At 41.1% G+C, this 17,984-nt stretch overlaps 1 protein-coding gene across 1 annotated transcript in view; it reads left to right on the top strand.

Moving 5' to 3' along the window:
• Positions 1-85: 85 nt before the first annotated feature.
• Positions 86-17,984, top strand: part of LOC138965698 (uncharacterized) — a 268,534-nt gene continuing 250,635 nt past the window's right edge. Inside the window, exon 1 of the mRNA XM_070337874.1 lies at positions 86-320. Coding sequence (XP_070193975.1) covers positions 245-320 — 76 coding nt within the window. The 5' untranslated portion in view covers positions 86-244. The remainder of the gene's footprint in view (positions 321-17,984) is intronic.

Genomic DNA, 17,984 nt, shown 5'->3' with positions numbered 1-17,984 from the left:
TCATCGCCAACAGAGTTTCTGTTAGCGAGTGCAAGTAGTGTACAAATGGCACCTTTGTCCTTGCGCCTGTGGTGTTGTGCAAATATTCTCAACTTCCTTGTGTTAAAATGCTACGACATAATCTGGACAAAATTCAGACTTATTTTGTGGAAAAAGTTCAGACGGGAAGCAACGAAGTGAGCTGTGTGGGTTTTGATTCCCGATTCCCGACGTGCTGTGTGTTTTGTGTGGACAACAACAAGAAATGGATCGTACCAGGATCGGTTTACTCTTGGTCTGCCTGCTGTGTGTGTCACCGTGTGTTCTCGGCCAGGACATGGGTAAGAATGAACGGTAGTGTTCGTTTTAGCTTGCATGACACTTTGATAGAACGCTTACGTGATTCGTTTCTTATGCCTGTCTTACACTGTGCCGAATATCCTAGCGAATATGAACATGTTGTATTCGGCAAAAAAAGAGATGGATAGGAAAACATATTGAAAATTCGAAGCCTTACCGATCATTGCGAATGCATACAAATCTATATAATAAATAACTTGTCTATATACGAATGTCTTGCGGGTGTAGGCCTATTACGAACGTTGCGAGTGGCCTTGCGAGTGTTGCGATTGCTTGCAAACATTTTACGAATAAAGCGATTATGCGATTCGCATTGTTCGTAATACTGCTCTTACACTGTGTCTTCCTGTCTGTCTGTCTGTCTGTCTGTCTGTCTGTCTGTCTGTCTGTCTGTCTGTCTCTCTCTCTCTTACACACACGCACACGCCCCCTAACTCCCCCCCCCCCAACCCCATTCTCCCAATTCTAAAACACTCACCTCATAAAAAGCGTAAAATGAAACCCTCACAACAAAAACAATACAGCTCCTGTCCTTACCAAAATTTCAAACTTACATCGATAGAGGGATGGACAGGGAGACCCTAACCCCTACTGTTTACACATCGTAGTAGGTTATCAGTAAACTATGATGAGAGGAGAGAGATATCGCTGTCACCGTATCTTGTGTTTACCGCTGTGAGCCTTCTGCGTGAAATGAACCCCGTCACGGTCCACGGGCCATCAGATCACACACAGAAGGTGCTGATCACTGCCCGAAAGTTCGCGGGGTTTATCGCGGTTTGATATGATTGGGTAAATGGTTAGGAAGATTATTGTTTGGGTCTCGTTATTTTTACCAGAGTAGGTCTCAGGTGATCTTGACCTGACCCCTCTCACCCATCTGTCACCTCACTTCTCCGCAACACTCGATCTTTGTTGTCGTCGTCGTTGTCCTCAGTGTCATTATCAACATCATAGTCTTCTTCTTGTTCTCGTTCTTCTTCTTCTTCTTCTTCTTCTTCTTCTTCTTCTTCTTCTTCTTCTTCTTCTTCTTCTCCTCGTTCTTCTCGTTCTTCTTCTTCTCCTCGTTCTTCTCCTTCTTCTTCTTCTCCTCGTTCTTCTCCTTCTTCTTCTTCTCCTCGTTCTTCTCCTTCTTCTTCTCCTCGTTCTTCTCCTTCTTCTTCTTCTCCTCGTTCTTCTCCTTCTTCTTCTTCTCCTCGTTCTTCTCCTTCTTCTTCTTCTCCTCGTTCTTCTCCTTCTTCTTCTCCTCGTTCTTCTCCTTCTTCTTCTTCTCCTCGTTCTTCTCCTTCTTCTTCTTCTCCTCGTTCTTCTCCTTCTTCTTCTTCTCCTCGTTCTTCTCCTTCTTCTTCTTCTCCTCGTTCTTCTCCTTCTTCTTCTTCTCCTCGTTCTTCTCCTTCTTCTTCTCCTCGTTCTTCTCCTTCTTCTTCTTCTCCTCGTTCTTCTCCTTCTTCTCCTTCTCCTCGTTCTTCTCCTTCTTCTTCTTCTCCTCGTTCTTCTCCTTCTTCTTCTTCTCCTCGTTCTTCTCCTTCTTCTTCTCCTCGTTCTTCTCCTTCTTCTTCTCCTCGTTCTTCTCCTTCTTCTTCTTCTCCTCGTTCTTCTCCTTCTTCTTCTTCTCCTCGTTCTTCTCCTTCTTCTTCTCCTCGTTCTTCTCCTTCTTCTTCTCCTCGTTCTTCTCCTTCTTCTTCTCCTCGTTCTTCTCCTTCTTCTTCTTCTCCTCGTTCTTCTCCTTCTTCTTCTCCTCGTTCTTCTCCTTCTTCTTCTCCTCGTTCTTCTCCTTCTTCTCCTTCTCCTCGTTCTTCTCCTTCTCCTTCTCCTCGTTCTTCTCCTCCTTCTTCTCCTTCTCCTCGTTCTTCTCCTCCTCGTTCTTCTCCTCCTCGTTCTTCTTCTCCTCGTTCTTCTTCTCCTCGTTCTTCTTCTCCTCGTTCTTCTTCTCCTCGTTCTTCTTCTCCTCGTTCTTCTTCTCCTCGTTCTTCTTCTCCTCGTTCTTCTTCTCCTCGTTCTTCTTCTCCTCGTTCTTCTTCTCCTCGTTCTTCTTCTCCTCCTCCTCCTCCTCCTCCTCCTCCTCCTCCTCCTCCTCCTCCTCCTTCTTCTTCTTGTTCTCGTTCTTCTTCTTCTTCTTCTTCTTCTTCTTCTTCTTCTTCTTCTTCTTCTTCTTCTTCTTCTTCTTCCCGACGCTTTCCAGTTCAAGTTGTTAATGATGTGTGCGTTCGTTCTTGCAATCGTTAGTGCATTCGTAAGTGAGTGTTTGTCGAACGATTCATTTAAAAAAGCACGGACGCATGTCACTGAGTTTTGTTTATTAATTGTTTGTATGTGCACTTAAAAGACCGTTGGGTCGATATATTTGTGACTGTAACGTATTTGTGTCAATTACAAACGTTGCAATAACTGACCTTGTTTACATTTAGTCAAGTTTTGACTAAATGTTTTAACGTAGAGGGGGGAATCGAGACGAGGGTGTGGTGTATGATTGTGTGTGTGTGTAGAGCGATTTAGAGAAAACTACTAGACCGATCTTCATGACATTTTACATGGGAGTTCCTGGGTATGATATCCCCAGACGGTTTTTTCATTTTTTTGATAAATGTTTTTGATGACGTCATATCCGGCTTTTCATGAAAGTTGAGGCGGCACTGCCATGCTCTCATTTTTAAACCAAATTAGTTGAAATTTTGGTCAGGCAATCTTCGACCAAACCCGGACTTTGGTATTGCATTTCAGCTTGGAGGCTTAAAAATTACTTAATGAGTTTGCTCATTAAAGTTGTCATTAAAATCGATTTTTAGCAAACAGATTTAAAATTGATTGCATCGTATTCTTCATCACATTCTGAATTTAAAAGTATATACATATGTCATGTTTACTCTTAAAATGTGATCACAATTAATGAAAATAGATTAATTAGTCTTACGATTAAAAATTAAGAAATCGATCCAAAAATGATTTCATCGTATTCTTTATCGTTTCCTGATTCCAAAAACATATAGATTTGATAGGTTGTATTCAAAACAATCTCAGAAAGTTAACACGAATACAGAAAAGCGCGCTTTCCTGCTTAGCACAATACACTACCGCGCTATTCTGGCGTGTGCATATCACTGTGTTTTGCACGTGGGAGCTGAGCGATTTCCTTCTCGTGGGGATTGACGAAGCTGTACTGTCTTGGTGAAAAAAATTCAGTGCGTTCAGTTTCATTCCGTGAGTTCGACAGCTACTTGACTAAATGTTGTATTTTCGCCTTACGCGACTTGTTTATTCATGTTGTGTGAGTTAAGATATAAATAAATCAACAAGTTATACGTCTCCACACAACCTGTTGTCTTTTGGTATCTGAAAGGATGATCTTTTCCATGCGTAAGACTTGCAAGATAGTCAGCCGATCTGTTTTCATGTGAAGGTATGTGCCTTGAACACATTTAGTTTAATACTGTAATAGTCGGTGGTCTTCAGACGGAAAGTCACATCGATTGTGCCTTGAACACATTTAGTTTAATACTGTAATAGTCGGTGGTCTTCAGACGGAAAGTCACAGCGATTGTGCCTTGAACACATTTAGTTTAATACTGTAATAGACGGTGGTCTTCAGACGGAAAGTCACAGCGATTGTGACAGTGGGGTATAACTCAAACGTGCCGAGTCGATGATTCGAGACAGTCGCCGAATGAATCCAGGGAATGTATGTTTATAACGGAACAAGGAAAATGTGAACTGTTGCCGATTGAAGTACTGTAAAGAGATATGCGTGTGCTGATTTTGTCGTCGTCGTCGTCGTCGTCGTTGTTGTTGTTTTGTTGAAGGGTGGTGGTGGTGGTGGGGGGGGGGGTCTCAAACAACTTGAGCCGCTTGGTCGGTTTGATCAGGTCAGACAGTGTGTAGAGCTTCAGGAAAGAGGAAAAAGAAGCGACCATTATCTGTTTAATAGTGATGTTTTCCTTATAGTTTTTGTTGCTGTCATTTGATATGGGCGACTGAATTCTGGATGCACGTTGTCCCTGTGTGTCATTGAGTTTCCGTTTCGCCTTTTGCATTTTCCTTCTTCCTCATTACACTATTTTAATAGAATTTTGATTTTGTATTTGCTCTGTTTCATCTTTGCTTTTAGTCAGGTTTGGTAGGGATTTATAGGGGTTGTTTGGTTCAGATTCTTCCAAAAGCACCATATTTGGCCCAGAGGTCGCCCATGCCATACTGTTTCCATTTTTGCCGACTGCCAAGACGGGCGCCCCATGGGGCCGCCATATTGGCAAAATCCAATATGGCCGCCGTCCGGGTTACATATTAGTAGTAGGTATCGCGCACGAACCGGACCCTTTTTTTTTGCGCAGCTGCGCAGCCGCGCAGCCGTATTTTGATAGAAGGTTATAGGTTAAGGTGCCTGTGTTTAAGTAGTGATAAAGAGGGATTGCGTATAAACGGTTTATTGCGTTTTATATTTTGTCATGTGATTTCATGTGCCTGTACCTGTTGCTCGGTACTAATGACCACTCCAGCTGGGGTAATGACAGGATTACTGCCCCCCCCCCCCCCCCCCGGCCTTTTTTTATTGGTGCTTAACGCGGCTGGGTTACTGAGCCGCCTCCTTTCTATTGACAGTAATTGACCCTCCCTCTGTGTTTGATTGCCGGCAGTGGGGTTCACGCACAAGGTTTTGATAGGGTATGTCATAGCCACATAGGTGTTATTTTGTTTTTGTTATTTTGTTGTTGATAGACTATGTAAGAGGTAGGGTTATATGTGTGGTGGGAATAAAATGTAAGTGCAAACACACACACACACACACACACACACACACACACACACACACACACACCTCCGATCACACACACACACACACACACACACACCCACACATACACACACACACACATATGCGCACGTTTACACAAGTACTTCCAAACAAGAAGGTACTAAAAAGTCAGACGTAAAGAGTAACAAAACACATAAAACTGCTCACGGTAGCCTTCAAGAATTATACAGACACATAGTTATTAACTTTTCAATATGATCATTTTATTATAAAAAGTGACAACAGTCTTTTGAGTATTAAAAACCAAAAAAATTAACATTTTGCATACACATACATTAAAACAAAAAGCCAAAACATGATTGTCAATGATAATTTTTTTGGTATTCAACACCGTCTTGTTGTTTTACACTTGTCTACTTTAGATGGTTTTTTTTTAAAAGCCAGGTCCTAGTTTGGTTGTTTGTCTTAAGGACTCCCATAACTTGATGTGGGGTGACTTTTGTATTTTACAATGTTGGGTTATAGTTACCGAGGTCGTTGAAGGTAGACATACCAACCGGTTCCTGGTAGCAGTTTTCAAACAGATGGCTGCTCTCCGAGTGTTTGACAGGTGTGTGAGGTAGTTCGTCTGTTGGTGTTTCTTCTTTTTGTTCTGGACTCTTCTGACACGTCTGGTGTTTTTTAACTTCTCTAGCTACAACTTCTGTTTGTGTTTTAAGTCGCTTCAACAGCCTTTCTCGGACTTTGCTCAGGTGAGTAAATTCTTCACTGTTCAAGGCCACCCCTCTTTGACTTGGTCGCACGCGTCTGTTTTTTTTTTTTTCTGTTTCCTTGGGTGATGTAGTGTCTGCTGTGAATTTTCACAAGTTTTCGCTAAGTTCTGACACTCGCAAAAATGTTTCGACCCAAAGGAAACATATCAGGTTCGGGTAGCGGTGAGCTAAACAGATACTCTTCCTCGTCAACCATCTCTTTTGTCGTTCTCAGCAACAACAACAACAAAAGTGTTAAACAACTTTTACTTCCAGGAGACTGTCTTTGTAGACTATAGTGTAGAGTAGGCGATGTTGTCTTGTGGCTCGATCAGGGGATTTAGTAAAAAAAATTAGACAACACCATCTTTATACATAACCTCCTTACACTATGACATCAGTTACTATTTTTACAACAACAGGTTTAGACTTGTTGCGTTAACACATCTCTGAAAAAGTGCTATGAGCTTATGGCCAGGGTTTTGGGGGCTAAAAATAGAAATGATGTCACGGAGTCTTGTATCTTGACTCTTTTTGATGATGAAATACATTGCAAGCAAAACACAAGTAGAACTTAACATCTCCTGTAATACCTGTTCGTTGGTTTTTATAACACAATCCAATAACGCAACAACAACTAAAAAAAACAAACAACTTCAATGTCTTTGTGATTCGGTTTTAAAACAAAACTATCAAAATATTCAATATTCCCCTGACCAGCATAATACACACCAACCCAATGAGACCCAACCTTATGCGCTGGGTCTGTGTTTATGATGTAAGACGAGGGGTGAAGTAAATTTATCTCAGAAGGAAGTTGGTCTCTGGCGTAGACACCCATAAACGACCGTCTTGCCAAGGGGTGTCTTAACAGTAGGCGAGAGATCTCTAGATCATTCATGATGTAAAATCAGTGATAACCTGCCTACTCCGAGCATTTTCTAGCAACGAAGCCATTTCTGTATACACAATAACGCGAACAGGCTCTACCAGGGGTACACTAAACTTTAGTTCCAGACGCAAACCCCCCACAGCGCACCAACTCAAGCTGATCTCCATCCAACATTGACGGTGACAAGTCGAATACATACAGCGTATAACCTCCGGGATAGTCTTCATAGGCAATTCCGTTACCAGCGTCACTAACACCCACCCCTGTTCCTGTGGTCAAACTAAAGAAACTCCCCACATACTGTCTGTTTTCAAAGTCGGGTGTTAGTGGTTTTGCAGAGACTTGTTTTCCAGTAACATAGAGACAGAGGAAATTCAAGTTGTGAGTTTTAAAGTTGAATGGATTTTTGGTGTAGCTATCGTTAAATGCAGCGAGCTCTACTAGTCCTACTACAACGCGTGTTGGTAGCTGACTGAGAAACAAATTGTCTAAACAGCACTGAGGTTTCCACGCGGGATCCCGTAAGATTTTATAACTACTCTTTTTAGATGGTATTTGGCTGTGGACCTCTCCAGGGTTTTTACGTGAGCAAGCCTTACAGCTGGATTTAGTTTTGCTTTTCTGACAAACAAAGAGGCGTGTGTAACCACCGTTAGGTAAGCAGGGTTAATCCGTGGCTCATCACATTAAAATTTTGTCAATACGATACATTTCTTTCTCTCCTACGCTTTGTAGTTCTTCTTTGTAAAAAAAAACTACCTTGTAGTTATTCTGCGTTAGCGTCTTTCAGCTTATCGGTCACTGGAGTTGTTTTCAACACACTGCTAACTGTAAATAATTCTTCTGTTCACGCAGGTAAATAACCTTTTTTAAAGAGTCGCCGTGTTTTACTTAGTCTCACACGATCATCAACCTGTAGCCTACCTTTGGGTGTTTTTCTTTGGGGGTTGTCCGTACAAAACTTACCAAACTGTTTCTTTGTTAGCGAGGCAAACTTTAATAGGTGTTGGTTTTATACTTCTGTGAAACGAATGGTTATACGCGTGTACCAGGTGTTGTAATTCTTCTACAAATCTTACACGATTAGTGTGTGTAAAAAAGCGCCACATTTTCTCTTTTAAGAGGAACCCTTGTTCTGATTTCCCCCTGATCTGTTCCATGACTGACTTGTCTTTCTTTCATACATCAGTCAATAACCACTCTGTTTTTCAACGACCACGCCTGATCAACTCAAACCAGGACTTTCTTTCTTTTCGCGGTGAAATCAGTGACCATGACATTCTAGAACAAGTTAGACTCGAACGCCCAAACTCTCGGTATTCTGTTCACACCATCATGTCTTCCAGTTTCTATGTCACGCCTTTGTCTGACTTTCCTATCGGATGAGTCTGTGGTAGTCTACCTAACTACATCACAAACACACAGTTCTTGCACAAGTTACAAAAAGACGAGCATCATCATTTTCCTTATACTGACGGTCTGTGTCTCTTTCGCTGTCTTGCTTTGCACAAAGGACCCTTGCCTCATTCTTTGCAAAAACCCACAAAAACCTTGTTCAAACAGTGGACCGGACATTCCCACCAGTTTGTCAAATTAAACAGAGACACACCTACTACAATATAAATTAGAAAAATCTGATCAACAAAACAAAAAAACAAAAAAACAAAACAAAAAAATGTTTTACAAAAATACAAGCTCACTACGAGGGGCGCGATAACCAAAAACACACCACAAGCAAGAGAATCTCTTGGTATCAGTAGTTGTCTCTTCTAATACGTTAGTAGCAACAGTTGTATCTTCAGCAGACAAGGCGTCCTCAGCCATAACTACTCTGAATACTGTCTAAGACTATCAGCTGAGATCCATGTGTCAAATGACGTTGGGTTTTGTGAACAAGAAACAATTAACAATTAAGTGGCTCTACCCCATTTCCCCCCCATTCCCTGTCGCGATATAACCTTGAACGTTTGAAAACGACGTTAAACACCAAATAAAGAAAGAAAGAAAATGACGTTGGGTACCCAAACCAATGTACTAAATACTCTTTTTTTCCTCCCTTACCAAGTCGTTCTTTTAGTACTTTGTCAATACGATACATTTCTTTCTCTCCTACTTTTTGTAGTTCTTCTTTGTAAAAAAAAAAAACTATGTGAGCAGCCTCTAACCTAACATTCTGTATGACTGCCTGTGGTACAATTCGTGTTCGGTGTAAATGTACCTTCGTCGCGATATAACCTTCGTGGTTGAAAACGACGTTAAACACCATTTGTTGTTGTAAATGTACCTGCGGTGTTTATAACACCTACATAAAACCAACAGGTAGCTATCTGAGTCTAGTTGTTAAAGCTTTTTTATATTTTTGTACATCAGCTCTCATCTCTCCCGCCTCACCAGTCGAGCTAACTCCTCCACCCACCCCACATCATTTGTCTAGCACTAATCTAAGCATTAAACCCTAATCAACCCTCGGGGTAGGCAAACCACCTCCTATTAAACTTCTCTAACTGCTGGCCACCTCTGGTGGTTTTATCGGCGAGGGGGCTCCGCAAAGAGTAGGGGTACCATTTTTATCGCCTTATCCTGACACCTCTGATAGTTATTAGCGCCATAAAAGAGAGAGGGCTCCACCAACCGCAGAGAAACCCATTTAATTGCACTAGACAGCAGTGTACGGCATCTAGATAAAACAGCGAACCTTCGTAACTAACCCACTGACTAGTGTTGGTGTTGTTGTTGTTATAATGACTGTTTTCTTTTTTTCTTTTTTTTTTCTTCGTTGTTGATAGGCTATGTAAGAGGTAGGGTTATATGTGTGGTGAAAAAAAAATGTAAGTGCAAACACACACACACACACACACACACACACACACACACACACACACACACACACACACACACACACACACACACACACACACACACACACAGAAGCTCTTGGTATCAGTTGTTGGCTCTTCTAAGACGTTAGTATCAACAGTCGTAGCTTCAGCAGACAAGACAGCCTCACACATAACTACTCTGAATACTGTCTAAGGCTATCAGCTGAGAGCCATGTGTCAAATGACGTTGGATACCCAAATCAAGGCACTAAAGACTCTTTTTTTTTTCCTCCCTTACCAAGTCGTTCTTTTAGTACTTTGTCAATACGATACATTTTTTTTTCTCTCCTACTTTTTGTAGTTCTTCTTTGTAAAAACTACCTTGTAGTTCTTCTGCGTGAGCGTCTTTCAGCTTATAGGTCACTGGAATTGTTTTCAACACACTGCTAACTGTAAATAATTCTTCTGTTCACGCAGGTAAATAACCTTTTTTAAAGAGTCACCGTGTTTTACTTAGTCTCACACGATCACCAACCTGTAGCCTACCTTTGGGTGTTTTCTTTTGGGGTTGTCCGTACAAAACTTACCAAACTGTTTCTTTGTTAGCGAGGCAAACTTTAACAGGTGCTGTTTTATACTTCTGTGAAACGAATGTGTACGCGTTATACGCGTGTACCAGGTGTTGTAATTCTTCTGCATATCTTACACGATTAGTGTGTGTAAAAAAGCGCCACATTTTCTCTTTTAAGGTGCGCTCCAATAACTTGACGTGGGGCGACTTTCGTATTTTAACAATGTTGGGTTATAGTAACCGAGGTCGTTGAAGGTAGACATACCAGCCGGTTCCTGGTAGCAGTTTTCAAACAGATTGCTGCTCTCCGAGTATTTGACAGGTGTGTGAGGTAGTTCGTCTGCTGGTGTTTCTTCTTTTTGTTCTGGGCTCTTCTGACACGTCTGGTGGGTTTTTTTAACTTCTCTAGCTACAACTTCTGTTTGTGTTTTAAGTCGCTTCAACAGCCTTTCTCGGACTTTTGATCAGGCGAGTAAATTCTTTACTGGCCAAGACCACCCCTCTTTGACTTGGTCGCACGCGTCTGTTTTTTCTGTTTCCTTGGTTGGTGTAATGTCTGATGTGGATTTTCACAAGTTTTCACCACGTTCTGACACTCGCGAAAATGGTTCGTCCCAAAGGAAACATATCAGGTTCGGGTAGCGGTGAGCTAAACAGAGACTCTTCCTCGTCAAACATCTCTTTTGTCGTTCTCAACAACAACAACAACAAAAGTGTTAAACAACTTTTACCTCTAGGAGACTGTCTTTGTAGACTGTAGTGTAGAGTAGGTGGTGTTGTCTTGTGGCTCGCTCAGGGGATTTAGTAAAAAAAAATTAGACAACACCATCTTTATACATAACCTCCTTACACTATGACATCAGTTACTATTTTTTACAACAACAGCTTTAGACTTGTTGCGTTAACGCATCTTTGAAAAAAGTGCTATGAGCTTACGGTCATTTACACCAGGGTTTTGGGGGTTAAAAATAGAAATGATGTCACGGAGTCTTGTATCTTGACTCTTTTTGATGATGAAATACATTGCAAACAAACCACAAGTAGAACTTAACATCCCCTGTAATACCTGTTCGTTGGTTTTAGAACACAAACCAATGACGCATAAAAAAAACAAATAAAAAAACACCTTCAATGTCTTTGTGATTCGGTTTAAAACCAAAACTATCAAAATATTCAATATTCACCTGACCATCATAATACACACCAACCCAATGAGACCCAACCTTATGTGCTGGGTCTGTGTTTATGACGTAAGACGAGGGGTGAAGTAAATTTATCTCAGAAGGAAGTTGGTCTCTGGTGTAAACACCCATAAACGGCCGTCTTGCCAAGGGGTGTCTTAACAGTAGGCGAGAGATCTCTAGACCATTCATGATGTAAAATCAGTGATAACCTGCCTACTCCGATCAATTTCTAGCAACGAGTCCATTTCTGCATACACAATAACGTGAACAGGCTCTGTCAGGGGTGCACTAAACTTTAGTTCCAGACGCAAACTCCCACAGCGCATCAGCTCAATCTGATCTCCACCCAACATTGACGGTGACAGGTCAAATACATACAGCGTATAGCCTCCGGGGTAGTCTTCATAGACAATTCTGTTACCGACGTCACCAACACCCACCCCTGTTCCTGTGGTCAAACTAAAGAAGCTTCCCACATACTGTCTGTTTTCAAAGTCTGGTGTTAGTGGTTTTGCAGGGACTTGTTTTCCATCAACATAGAGGCAGAGAAAATTCAAGTTGTGGGTTTTAAAAGTTGAATGGCTTTTTGGTGTAGCTACCGTTAAACGCAGCGCTTTCTCCCAGTCCTACTACAACGCGTCTTGGTAGCTACCTGAGAAACAAGTTGTCTAAAACAGCACTAAGGTTTCCACGCGGGATCCCGTAAGATTTCATAACTACTCTTTTTAGAGGGTATTTGGCTGTGGAGCTCTCTAGGGTTTTTGTGTGAGCAAGACTTACAGCTGGATTTAGTTTTGATTTTCTGACAAACAAAGAGGTGTGTGTAATCACCGTTAGGTAAGCAGGGTTTAGTCCGTGGGTCATCACATTAAAACTTTGTCAATACAATACATTTCTTTCTCTCCTACTTTTTGTAGTTCTTCTTTGTAAAAAAACAAAAACTACCTTGTAGTTCTTCTGCGTGAGCGTCTTTCAGCTTATCGGTCACTGGAGTTGTTTTCAACTCACTGCTAACTGTAAATAATTCTTCTGACCACGCAGGTAAATAACCTTTTTTAAAGAGTCACCGTGTTTTACTTAGTCTCACACGATCACCAACCTGTAGCCTACCTTTGGGTGTTTTCTTTTGGGGTTGTCCGTACAAAACTTACCAAACTGTTTCTTTATTAGCGAGGCAAACTTTAACAGGTGCTGTTTTATACTTCTGTGAAACGAATGGTTATACGCGTGTACCAGGTGTTGTAATTCTTCTACATATCTTACACGATTAGTGTGTGTAAAAAAGCGACACATTTTCTCTTTTTAAGGGGCGCTCCCATAACTTGACGTGGGGCGACTTTCGTATTTAACAATGTTGGGTTATAGTAACCGAGGTCGTTGAAGGTAGACACACCAGCCGGTTCCTGGTAGCAGTTTTCAAACAGATTGCTGCTCTCCGAGTATTTGACAGGTGTGTGAGGTAGTTCGTCTGCTGGTGTTTCTTCTTTTTGTTCTGGACTCTTCTGACACGTCTGGTGGTTTTTTTTTTAACTTCTATAGCTACAACTTCTGTTTGTGTTTTAAGTCGCTTCAACAGTCTTTCTCGGACTTTGATCAGGCGAGTAAATTCTTTACTGGCCAAGACCACCCCTCTTTGACTTGGTCGCACGCGTCTGTTCTTTCTGTTTCCTTGGTGAAAACCAAGGAAACATATCAGGTTCGGGTAGCGGTGAGCTAAACAGAGGCTCTTTCTCGTCAAACATCTCTTTTGTCGTTCTCAGCAACAACAACAACAAAAGTGTTAAACAACTTTTACCACTAGGAGACTGTCTTTGTAGACTGTAGTGTAGAGTAGGCGGTGTTGTCTTGTGGCTCGATCAGGGAATTTAGTAAAAAAAAATTAGCCAACACCATCTTTATATATAACCTCCTTACACTATGACATCAGTTACTATTTTTTACAACAACAGCTTTAGACTTGTTGCGTTAACACATCTCTAAAAAAGTGCTATGAACTTACGGTCATTTACAACAGGGTTTTGGGGGTTAAAAAATAGAAATTATGTCACGGAGCCTTGTACCTTGACTCTTTTTGATGATGAAATACATTGCAAACAAACCACAAGTAGAACTTAACATCCCCTGTAATACCTGTTCGTTGGTTTTAGAACACAAACCAATGACGCATAAAAAACAAACACCTTCAATGTCTTTGTGATTCGGTTTAAAACCAAAACTATCAAAATATTCAATATTCCCCTGACCATCATAATACACACCAACCCAATGAGACCCAACCTTATGTGCTGGGTCTGTGTTTATGACGTAAGACGAGGGGTGAAGTAAATTTATCTCAGAAGGAAGTTGGTCTCTGGTGTAAACACCCATAAACGGCCGTCTTGCCACGGGGTGTCTTAACAGTAGGCGAGAGATCTCTAGTCCATTCATGATGTAAAATCAGTGATAACCTACCTACTCCGATCATTTTCTAGCAACGAGGCCATTTCTGCATACACAATAACGTGAACAGGCTCTACCAGGGGTGCACTAAACTTTTAGTTCCAGACGCAAACTCCCACAGTAGTATTCATAGACAAATCTGTTACCGACGTCACCAACACCCACTCCTGTTCCTGCGGTCAAACTAAAGAAACTTCCCACATACTGTCTGTTTTCAAAAGTCTGGTGTTAGTGGTTTTGCAGGGGCTTGTTTTCCAGCAACATAGAGGCAGAGAAAATTCAAGTTGTGGGTTTTAAAAGTTGAATGTTTTTTTTTTTGTGTAGCTACCGTTAAACGCAGCGCTCTCTACTAGTCCTACTACAACGCGTGTTGGTGGCTGCCTGAGAAACAAATTGTATAAAACAGCACTATGGTTTCCACGCGGGATCCCGTAAGATTTCATAACTACTCATTTTAGAGGGTATTTGGCTGTGGACCTCTCCAGGGCTTTTGCGTGAACAAGACTTACAGCTGGATTTAGTTTTGTTTTTCTGACAAACAAAGAGGCGTGTGTAACCACCGTTAGGTAAGCAGGGTTAATCCGTGGCTCATCACATTAAAATTTTGTCAATACGATACATTTCTTTCTCTCCTACGCTTTGTAGTTCTTCTTTGTAAAAAAAAACTACCTTGTAGTTATTCTGCGTTAGCGTCTTTCAGCTTATCGGTCACTGGAGTTGTTTTCAACACACTGCTAACTGTAAATAATTCTTCTGTTCACGCAGGTAAATAACCTTTTTTAAAGAGTCGCCGTGTTTTACTTAGTCTCACACGATCATCAACCTGTAGCCTACCTTTGGGTGTTTTTCTTTGGGGGTTGTCCGTACAAAACTTACCAAACTGTTTCTTTGTTAGCGAGGCAAACTTTAATAGGTGTTGGTTTTATACTTCTGTGAAACGAATGGTTATACGCGTGTACCAGGTGTTGTAATTCTTCTACAAATCTTACACGATTAGTGTGTGTAAAAAAGCGCCACATTTTCTCTTTTAAGAGGAACCCTTGTTCTGATTTCCCCCTGATCTGTTCCATGACTGACTTGTCTTTCTTTCATGCATCAGTCAATAACCACTCTGTTTTTCAACGACCACACCTGATCAACTCAAACCAGGACTTTCTTTCTTTTCTCGGTGAAATCAGTGACCATGACATTCTAGAACAAGTTAGACTCGAACGCCCAAACTCTCGGTATTCTGTTCACACCATCATGTCTTCCAGTTTCTATGTCACGCCTTTGTCTGACTTTCCTATCGGATGAGTCTGTGGTAGTCTACCTAACTACATCACAAACACACAGTTCTTGCACAAGTTACAAAAAGACGAGCATCATCATTTTCCTTATACTGACGGTCTGTGTCTCTTTCGCTGTCTTGCTTTGCACAAAGGACCCTTGCCTCATTCTTTGCAAAAACCCACAAAAACCTTGTTCAAACAGTGGACCGGACATTCCCACCAGTTTGTCAAATTAAACAGAGACACACCTACTACAATATAAATTAGAAAAATCTGATCAACAAAACAAAACAAAAAACAAAAAAAAATGTTTTACAAAAATACAATCTCACTACGAGGGGCGCGATAACCAAAAACACACCACAAGCAAGAGAATCTCTTGGTATCAGTAGTTGTCTCTTCTAATACGTTAGTAGCAACAGTTGTATCTTCAGCAGACAAGGCGTCCTCAGCCATAACTACTCTGAATACTGTCTAAGACTATCAGCTGAGATCCATGTGTCAAATGACGTTGGGTTTTGTGAACAAGAAACAATTAACAATTAAGTGGCTCTATCCCATTTCCCCCCCATTCCCTGTCGCGATATAACCTTGAACGTTTGAAAACGACGTTAAACACCAAATAAAGAAAGAAAGAAAATGACGTTGGGTACCCAAACCAATGCACTAAATACTCTTTTTTTCCTCCCTTACCAAGTCGTTCTTTTAGTACTTTGTCAATACGATACATTTCTTTCTCTCCTACTTTTTGTAGTTCTTCTTTGTAAAAAAACAAACTACCTTGTAGTTCTTCTGCGTGAGCGTCTTTCAGCTTATAGGTCACTGGAGTTGTTTTCAACACATTGCTAACTGTAAATAATTCTTCTGTTCACGCAGGTAAATAATCTTTTTTAAAGAGTCGTCGTGTTTTACTTAGTCTCACACGATCACCAACCTGTAGCCTACCTTTGGGTGTTTTCATTGGGGGGTTGTTCGTACAAAACTTACGTTTGTTCTGTTTCTTTGTTAGCGAGACAAACTTTAACAGGTGCTGTTTTTATACTTCTGTGAAACGAATGGTTATACGCGTGTACCAGGTGTTGTAATTCTTCTATATATCTTACACGATTAGTGTGTGTAAAAAAAGCGCCACATTTTCTCTTTTAAGAGGAACCCTTGTTCTGATTTCCCTGATTGGTACGAGTCGCTTCTTGATCTGTTCCATGAGCAAAACAAACGCTTCAAAATCAATTTTTCTCACTCCTTTCTTCTCAAAAACAAAGAGTCGGGTGACTTGTCTTTCTTTCATGCCTCAGTCAATAACCACTCTGTCTTACAACGACCACGCCTGAGTTGTCAAAGCAGGACTTTCTTTCTTTTCTCGGTGAAATCAGTGACCAAATGAACAACCAACAAGTTCTAACATGTTTAGGTCTTGCGTCTCTGTGGTGCAATACTCGGGGGTAAGCACCCAGAAGAACTTTTTTTTTTATACCCGCATCACACCTGTGTCTTACTACGCGATTCTATTTTTAGATGCTGACCAATCAACATGGTCTAACATGTAAGGTCTTGCGTCTCTGTGGTGCAATACTCAGGCGTAAACACCAGAAGAACTTTTTTTTTTATACCCCCTTTTTTGACCGCATCACACTAGTGTCTAACTACGCGTTTCTATTTTTAGGTGCTGATCAATCAATATGTTCTAACATGTAAGGTCTTGCATCTCTGTGGTGCAATACTCAGGTGTGAACAGTCTCTAACCTAACATTAGGTATGACTGACTGTAGAACAGTTCGTGTTCGATGTAAATGTACCTTATAACACCCACATAAACCATTAGACAGCACAAACAACCAACAATAGGACATTCACAACATCATGTCTTCCAGTTTTTATGTCACGCCTTTGTCTGACTTTCCTATCGAACAGAGGGAAAAAAGAAGATCCCTAAAAGACCTCCTTTCAAGTTTGTTGTTAAACGTAACAATCAATATATGTGTCTTTGTACAGACAAACTTCGGTTTCTCGACATCAACAATTTTCTTGCGCCAGGTTTTAGTTATTCCAAGTACCTCTAGGCGTTCGGTGTCGAAGAGGAAAAGGGTTTTTTCTGCTATGAATACGTCACTAGTCTAAGTACACTAGACGAAAGAGAACTCCCACCCCATGCAGCTTTTTTTAGTAAGCTCAAAAACTCAAATATTTCTGATACAGAGTACGCTTTTTGTCAGCGTGTGTGGACTGAAAACAAAATGACGACTTTGAAGGCTTTTTTTGGTGTGGTACAACAACCTAGACACAGTACCGTTTCTGGTTGCTTTGCAGCATCAGATTAGTATGTACGCTAGTCTGCGAGTTGATTTGCTGAAAGACGGTATTATTTCTGTCCCCCGGTGTGACACTGAAGTGTCTGTTTGACACGTTGTCTTCAGATACCTACTTTTCACTTTTAACAAAAAACAAAAAGACGTTCAAGCACTTTTGCGAAAGAACATTGTCGAGGGTCCGTCTATTGTCTTTCACAGATACCACGAAAAAGACAAAACACACATTCGTGGTAATCAGGACAAACCGGTACAGGCTGTTCAGGGATTTGATGCGCTGTATTTAGCTGCACTCATGCAAGACATGCCCACAGAGCACCCTGTCATTCGTAGAAAAGAAAACGCTTTTAAAGCGGAAAAAAACAGATCCCTACGGTCAGCTAGCTCGGGAATGGTTGGAGTGGGTTATGGATTCAATCGGGTTGATATAGTGTGATATTTATGTACCTGATCATCTAAAAGAACATTTCAGTGAAATGCAGCCTATTTTCAAAAATGAGTCTGTCAGCTGAGAACAGATCGGGGATTTTATGAAAGACTACGCTGAAAAAACACAAGCTTTTATCCCAACCACGCCGTACACTTGTAGGGAGTTACCACGGTGAACAAATTCTGCTAGCTACACCCCTCTTGTTTTGGTACGTGCAACACGGGTTGATTGTTA

Source organism: Littorina saxatilis, linkage group LG4, assembly GCF_037325665.1.
Source record: "Littorina saxatilis isolate snail1 linkage group LG4, US_GU_Lsax_2.0, whole genome shotgun sequence".
NCBI classification, from domain to species: domain Eukaryota; kingdom Metazoa; phylum Mollusca; class Gastropoda; order Littorinimorpha; family Littorinidae; genus Littorina; species Littorina saxatilis.
Note: the sequence above shows the minus strand (reverse complement) of the source record. Positions and strands in the feature narration are given on the sequence as shown.